Genomic DNA, 8,248 nt, shown 5'->3' on the forward strand with positions numbered 1-8,248 from the left:
GATGAACCTATCATTGTATGAAAACAGACGTGAATGAATGCAGTTAGGTACGTTTCTTATCTCTGTGAGTAGATTTAAACTTTTGAAGTATATTTGAATTATATTATAAAATATATTTTTGTGGATTTGGGCAGATTTATTACCTGAAGATTTGAATTTTTAATTTCGTTCTATGAATTGAATTTTCTGGATTTTAATGAAAGTTGAATGAAAATGCCTATTCCAAATTCTGGAACCATTTTACTTTGCTCTAATTGTGAAAAAAGAAACAATTTTTAAAGTTTATATTGAAATTTTTAAAATAAGAACGGTATGTCATTGAAGGTCCTACGGCGACCAATGAGAGACAGCGGAGAAGTTAAAGTAGTGTCACGTCTTGACGGGGTCTTTCAATCATGACACAGTTTTAGGAGTGTTTATCGTTTTATTCCTAACTTTTCCTACTAACTACATTGATAAACACTAGAATATAATAAACTCAAAAATAATTACAATATATCGGTAGGGGTTGGCATTGTCCCACTGGATCACAACTCACTCGCTACCTTAATAACCACTACTACTACTGGCTAACTACTCTTTGTACGTCGCCCATGTCACCTCGTTTCCGCAAGATTACTTTGCTAGTCCTTCGTTTTAGAGTGCTAGCTAAGCCACTTGCGAAAACCCGGTGCAACGAACAAAGGTAGTTAGTTAACCTGTTGGTCGTCGCATTTATTATTAACTGCTGATCCTTTAAAAATTGTTGTTCTGACAATTAACTTATTGCCTAAACCTTAACTATATTATCCTAACCATTTACATCTCTATCTTATGCCTAATCTCCTCTTCTGTCCCGCATTTCCCTCATGTCCGGAAACATTGACTCTTTACATCCTGCCACTAGCTTCGACTAGAAGAACAAAGCAGCACTTCCCCACACCTCGGAGTGGAACCCTTCCAACTGCACTGACGGGTCCTTCTAGGTGTGAAAACTTGTACTGCTCTGGAGTAAGGCTTCACCTTGGTTTCTCTTGGGTTATACGTTTTCCTTGACCATTTAGGAGCTCTTACTCAAAAGGATCTTGCTTAGGTTTTCAGGAAAGTTGCGTGGTTACAGGATTCTCAATAAGGGTGAGGTTAAGTAAACAGGGAAAAAGAATGGTCGATCTCGTTGTTCTCGCCGCTCCTTCGGCACCATGTATCAACTCAAGTAGCATTGACCTGAAGCTGTCCCTTTCAAATCCGCAGTTTCTTCTCGGTTCCGTTGAGGTCACTCTGCCTCCACTTCGCCTTCCGGTTCTTTGATGACACTCCTGGAAGTGTGATGTTTCTTCTAGCCTACCACTAGGACAGTCGGTCTTGTCGTGACATCTCAGACGGTCCATCGGTGATGGGGACAAACAAAAGACAACAATTACAAACTAATAGATTTAACTCATAATCCAACCTTACAAGCTAATTACAAATTACTCTGACGTTTACATGGATTATCTTACTCTAAAACTGCTGACAACAAGAATGCGACCATGATATTGTTGTTGTCTGGCCGACCTTCACTTTTCGATCAGCTGTTTCATTAAGCGCGTTACTCATATTTTTCAACCCAAATAAAATTTAAAGCTCCCCTCTTTTATTTTTTGTCAAAAAAAGTTTCCCGTTTTTCCCTCTTTTCTTTGTGCCTGTCTGCTTACCTTAATTTAATCTCTTTCTTCTTCGCTCAAATTCCTAGGTGAGTAGAATGTAATATTGGCACTCTGCCCCTTTGCTAATCCGAGTAGGGTCTCCTTCCCTATCTCCACATGGCACGTGCTCTACGTTACCCTACTGTCCTCCTCTGGCAGTCTCTGACTTACCCCAGGGAGGGTAACTGTTTTCTTCATACTTCTTCCTACAAATCTTGATTCCTTTGATTCATGCTTCCTCCTACAAATGAGTTTAATAATTGAATAACCAAAAATTTTGAAAAAATCAAAATTTAGACATCTAATTAGAAAATCTAAATTTGACCCATAGATGACGCCACTTTCAAAACTAAAATAAGGTCACTAGATCAAATTGTCTGTTTTATAAAACAGACACTTTGATCTAGTGACCTTAAACTAAAAATTTGTGGGATATTGAAATACAACGTAGTTTTCACGTAATTCTGAAATTTTTAATAACAAAAACTTTAAATTTGACTTAAAGATAGTGCCAGTTTTAAAAATCAAGCGGCACAAACTGATTTTGTTCTACAATTCTGTACTTTTTGAATTTTATTTTGAAGTCTATAATTTGTCCCCGAGATAACGTCACTTTGAAAGTCAAGAGGTGAATTTGGAACAAAAATTAAAATTTCAACATAATTTTACAAGTTTTGATTTTTAAGGTTCTAAATCTGACCCAGAGAACGCTATTTTATATTCAAAATTTTGGATATTTAAAATCTCAAATTTGATTCAGAGAAGACGCCACTTTCAAAAATCAAATTTGATCTAAATTTTTCAAAAAGTTTTTGGTAGAATTACTTATTTTAAAATTCCAAATTTGCCAGCGAGATGGCAATGCTTTTTAAATTTAAGCGGGAAATTTACAATTCTGCAAGTTATGATATCCAAAGTTTCAAATTTGACTCAGTGCGTCATTCTAGTGTTACCAACGGTACTCACTTATTTATGACGAAGATTTCGATGCAGAGTTTGTCATCAACAAGAACTAAAAAAAGAAAAACGCGGAGACGATCTTCTTCATTTTATCGTAGCTGAAATGTGTCGGACTTTGACCACGTCTTCAGTTTTCGTTAAGAAGCGTCTTCATGAGCACTACTATTAGTCTTTTTCAGGAGAACAAACTAAATTTCCATCTCCCCACACAGCAGGAGAAACGTTTCTTTGATGTACTTGATCTTTCGGAAAATCGCTCAATTTGGAGGATGACAACTCATATGCGGTAAATCTAGAATTTTTACAAAAACGGGCGTCAAGTAAAAGTACCTCAACATCAACAAGCTAATTGAGCTCAAACTCTTGACGATCAAGTTTTTGGTGGATAATTTTCGTCAAAAACTCCAGAAAAAGCGTCGGTCGTTGAAAAAAACACAACGTGCTTCAAAATGGCAAGTTTTCGGCCGAAGCGTGACGAGGGACTTGAAAATGTCGTAATGCATTCGACATTTTACTCAAAAATTACAAACGATAAAAAATTGGAATTACAAGAACAAAAAATATTTTCATTTTTATAACTCTTCCGGTTATATCGGAGGCAGTAGAGAACTTGCGCATTTTAAATTGAAACATTCTTGGATTCTATTAGTATGTACAACATATTCATAAAACCTAGTGATATTTGTCTTTCTTTAAGATGAAGTTTGGGTGTGCATTGTAAATAAAGAAGGAAACCAAAAACACCTACCGTCAGAATAATTTCAGCTTGGGCCACTATTTAAGGCTTAAATTGGCGTTGAAAAGAAAAGTAATCATAACCAATTCTACTTTGAGGAATAATGTGAGCATTTTATTGGTTATAAATTTTATTCCGGGGAATGTTCTGGTTTAAAAAGCATTATTTCTTCCTTGATTTCGTTGGGGCTATTTATGTTGTGTGGATATGTTGTGGAATGTAGAGTGTTTTCTGCGAAGATGAAAACATTGACCAATTTTCTTGGTTGGTGGTATCTCAGCCTGCCTAAAGAGATGTTACCAAGATTCCTAAAACCAATTTGTCTGTTTATGCTGCATATTTAAGATATTTTACACATACCTCGGAAGATAGTTCATCAGACCAACAACTACTAGTGTCTACTTTAAATTCAGAGTCCGTTTCTTTTAAGTATATTAATAGTGCCTCTTTGTCATAGGAATTGTCCCAGTTCTGTACGTAATCGAATATGTCTTTTTGGTCCTCATCTCTGACTGTTAAATCAGCGCCTCTGCCATACAAATACCTCACGTTTCTTAAACAACCGTTTTTACCAGCGACAAGTAGAGACGTTTGTCCGTTCTTATTGCAAGCATTGAGATCAAAATTTCGCTTTAGTAAAAAGTCTATCATCTGGAAGTTTGCATCATTTGTTTGTGATGCACTGTGTAAAACAGTGTTCCCATCATTATCATCAACTGCCAAGTCAGCGTTTAGGCGATGGAGATGTGCAACGTTCTCAAAGCATCCAACTTCACAAGCTATGTTAATTGCAGTGCGACCTTGCTTAGTGCGAGCGTCGATATTTATACCCAGTTTTAGTAAGAAATTCATTATTTGAATGTTTTCACATTTAGAAGATGCTGCGAAGTGTAACGGTGTATAGCCGCGATCATCAACGATTGTGAAGTCAGCGTTGTAGCTGTGCAGAAATTGCACATTTGCATAGCAACTATTCCAGCAAGCATAGTGTAATGCGGTCTGACCATATGTGTTGAGAGCATTAAGGTGGAGACCTTTGTCCATTAAAGATTTCGCTATTTCAAGATTTTTGTTTTCTATTTGCATTAAGTAGTGAAAAACTGTACAATTTGTGATGTCTAAAATAGTCACATCTGCATGGTTTTCTATTAAGATTTTAGTGCTTTGAAAAAAACCACTTTTGCTTGCGAAATGAAGTGCGTTGACCTTGACTCCTTTTGTTATTAATAATTTTAACATTTCTGTGTTCTCTTTCCGACTGTGCATTTCATAGTAAAATAGACTTTTCGCATTAGATAGTGCAATCTAATGTGTTGCCCATCTCATCTTGAATATTAACATCCATTCCATTTTCGATCAAAATTTTAGCGCTTTCACAAAAATCTCTTTCGATTGCGAGATGAAGGGCAGTTTTCCCTTTTTTATCTTGAGCGTTGTTGTTGACTCCTTTCGTTATCAATAATTTTAACATTTCTGTGTTCTCGTACCAACTTTGCATTAGATAGTGCACTGACGTGTTGCCCATCTCATCTTGAATAGTAACATCCATTCCATTTTCGATCAAAATTTTAGCGGTTTCACAAAAACCTCTTTCGATTGCGAGATGAAGGGCAGTTTTCCCTTTTTTATCTTGAGCGTTGTTGTTGACTCCTTTCGTTATCAATAATTTTAACACTTCTGTGTTTTCTTTCCGACTTTGCATTAGATAGTGCAATGACGTGTTGCCCATCTCATCTTGAATAGTAACATCCATTCCATTTTCGCTCAAAATTTTAGCGCTTTCACAAAAATCTCTTTCGATTGCGAGATGAAGTGAGTTTTCTTTTCTTTATTTTGAACGTTGACGTTGACTCCTTTCATTATCAATAATTTTAACACTTCTGTGTTTTCTTTCCGACTTTGCATTAGATAGTGCAATGACGTGTTGCCCATCTTATCTTGAATAGTAACATCCATTCCATTTTCGATCAAAATTTTAGCGCTTTCACAAAAATCTCTTTCGATTGCGAGATGAAGTGCAGTTTTCTTTTCTTTATTTTGAACGTTGACGTTGACTCCTTTCATTATCAATAATTTTAACACTTCTGTGTTTTCTTTCCGACTTTGCATTAGATAGTGCAATGACGTGTTGCCCATCTCATCTTGAATAGTAACATCCATTCCATTTTCGCTCAAAATTTTAGCGCTTTCACAAAAATCTCTTTCGATTGCGAGATGAAGTGCAGTTTTCTTTTCTTTATTTTGAACGTTGACGTTGACTCCTTTCATTATCAATAATTTTAACACTTCTGTGTTTTCTTTCCGACTTTGCATTAGATAGTGCAATGACGTGTTGCCCATCTTATCTTGAATAGTAACATCCATTCCATTTTCGATCAAAATTTTAGCGCTTTCACAAAAATCTCTTTCGATTGCGAGATGAAGTGCAGTTTTCTTTTCTTTATTTTGAACGTTGACGTTGACTCCTTTCATTATCAATAATTTTAACACTTCTGTGTTTTCTTTCCGACTTTGCATTAGATAGTGCAATGACGTGTTGCCCATCTCATCTTGAATAGTAACATCCATTCCATTTTCGATCAAAATTTTAGCGCTTTCACAAAAACCTCTTTTGATTGCGAGATGAAGTGCAGTTTTCCCTTCTTCATTTTGAGCGTTGACGTTGACTCCTTTCGTTATCAATAATTTTAACATTTCTGTGTTCTCTTCCTCACTTTCCATTAGATAGTGCAATGACGTGTTGCCCATCTTATCTTGAATAGTAACATCCATTCCATTTTCGACCAAAATTTTAGCGCTTTCACGAAAACCTCTTTTGATTGCGAGATGAAGTGCAGTTTTCCCTTCTTCATTTTGAGCGTTGACGTTGACTCCTTTCGTTATCAATAATTTTAACATTCCTGTGTTCTCTTCCTCACTTTCCATTAGATAGTGCAATGACGTGTTGCCCATCTTATCTTGAATAGTAACATCCATTCCATTTTCGATCAAAATTTTAGCGCTTTCACAAAAATCTCTTTCGATTGCGAGATGAAGTGCAGTTTTCCCTTCTTTATTTTGAGCGTTGACGGTGACTCCTTTCGTTATCAATAATTTTAACATTTCTGTGTTCTCCTCCCAACTTTTCATAAGATAGTGCAATAGCGTGTTGCCCACCTTATTTTTAATAGTGACATCCATTCCATTTTCGATCAAAATTTTAGCGCTTTCACAAAAATCTCTTTTGATTGCGAGATGAAGTGCAGTTTTCCCTTCTTTATTTTGAGCGTTGACGTTGACTCCTTTCGTTATCAATAATTTTAACATTTCTGTGTTCTCTTTCCGACTTTGCATTAGATAGTGCAATGACGTGTTGCCCATCTCATCTTGAATAGTAACATCCATTCCATTTTCGATCAAAATTTTAGCGCTTTCACAAAAATCTCTTTCGATTGCGAGATGAAGTGCAGTTTTCCCTTTTTTATTTTGAGCGTTGACGTTGACTCCTTTCGTTATCAATAATTTTAACATTTCTGTGTTCTCTTTCCGACTTTGCATTAGATAGTGCAATGACGTGTTGCCCATCTCATCTTGACTAGTAATATCCATTCCATTTTCGATCAAAATTTTGGCATTACTAGAACGATTTTTGAGTGCCAGATGAAGTGCAGTTTGACCTTTAGCATTTTGAGCTTTGATATCGACGCCATACTTTTGTACCATTTTCATGACTTCTTCATTAAGATTTTGATTTTTCACCAAATGATGCAGAATTGTGTTTCCACCACTGCACTCTGCTCCCTTTTGTATCAACGTGTCAAACATGTCGTAGTATCCGTAGTAAGAAGCAAAATCTAGAGGATTGTAGTCGCCATTCCCATATTTCATAAACATGTTGTTTATATTTCTGTCATTTATATTGTCTAATATGATTTCAACTGTTTCGATATTTTGTTTTCTTTCTTTGGTGCAATCATCATTTGTGCAACCTTTAATGGCCACATGCAACAAATAGATATTATCAAAAATATTAGATAACGATTCACAAGCCAATCTTGGGATTTCTTGTAACATTTTCTTAAACAAATTGGTGTAACCTAAAGCCGATACATAAATTGCAAAACTTTCAATTTTAAAGCTACGTAAATGAAAGCTTTTGGATATTTCTTTATATGTCAAAATGTCTATCTCAATGGATCTCACTATCGGATATAAACTCCCTCGATAAAGTGAATATTCCAAGCAATCAAACTGAAATAAATTGTCTCGTTGATGCACATCTTTCAATTCTTTAGCCAACACATCAACCATATTCATATAGAGACTTGTTGAACGTTCCACTTTTTCTAGTTCGTAATTGTTTGGCAAATGCGAAAAATTAGAGAAATTGCCGTAAGTGCAAGCTAAATGAAAAGCTAGTCTACCGCCTTCATCTTTGTCGTCACACTTTGTGGGGGCGAGTTTTTCAATTTCGTCTAGATTTTGATAAATAACAGCCAAATGCAGAGGATTATTTTCAGCCATCATCATGTCGAAAATCTTCCTTAAGTTATCGTATCTTGGTGTGAAAAACGAGTTTTTTAAAAGTACGACTTTCTCTCTGTTCTTCCTTAACCAAGTACACGCGAAATATTCGGCAAAAGTTTGATGCTGAAATATTACCACATCTCCAAAGAAAAATTTTCTTCTTCTTAAATATTCAGTTAAGTCGTGTTGAATAACATTTTTAACAATTCCGATTTTATCTCCTTGTTCTTTGATCGTACTTAAAAAATCTTTGGTTTTGGTTACGTCTATTTGTAGAGTCTTAAAATTGTCATAATCCAAACATGATACCAATGCTGGAATTTCGTACTGCTCCAAATCATGTTCAATATTCATCCCGAGTTGACTTTTAAGACTCCTGTCA

At 35.6% G+C, this 8,248-nt stretch overlaps 1 protein-coding gene across 1 annotated transcript; it reads right to left on the reverse strand.

Moving 5' to 3' along the window:
• Positions 1-404: 404 nt before the first annotated feature.
• LOC148165931 (uncharacterized) lies at positions 405-8,220 on the reverse strand. The gene is given in 6 exon segments (XM_088049600.1): positions 405-1,905; positions 2,631-2,916; positions 3,373-3,668; positions 3,721-4,665; positions 4,700-5,175; positions 5,178-8,220. Coding segments are annotated over 4 exon segments (4,476 nt in total). The 3' UTR covers positions 405-1,905; positions 2,631-2,916; positions 3,373-3,656.
• Positions 8,221-8,248: the final 28 nt, after the last annotated feature.

This window comes from Gnatocerus cornutus, unplaced genomic scaffold, assembly GCF_029298725.1.
Source record: "Gnatocerus cornutus isolate USDA-ARS CGAHR unplaced genomic scaffold, icGnaCorn1.1 ctg00000144.1, whole genome shotgun sequence".
Classification (NCBI taxonomy): Eukaryota; Metazoa; Arthropoda; class Insecta; order Coleoptera; family Tenebrionidae; genus Gnatocerus; species Gnatocerus cornutus.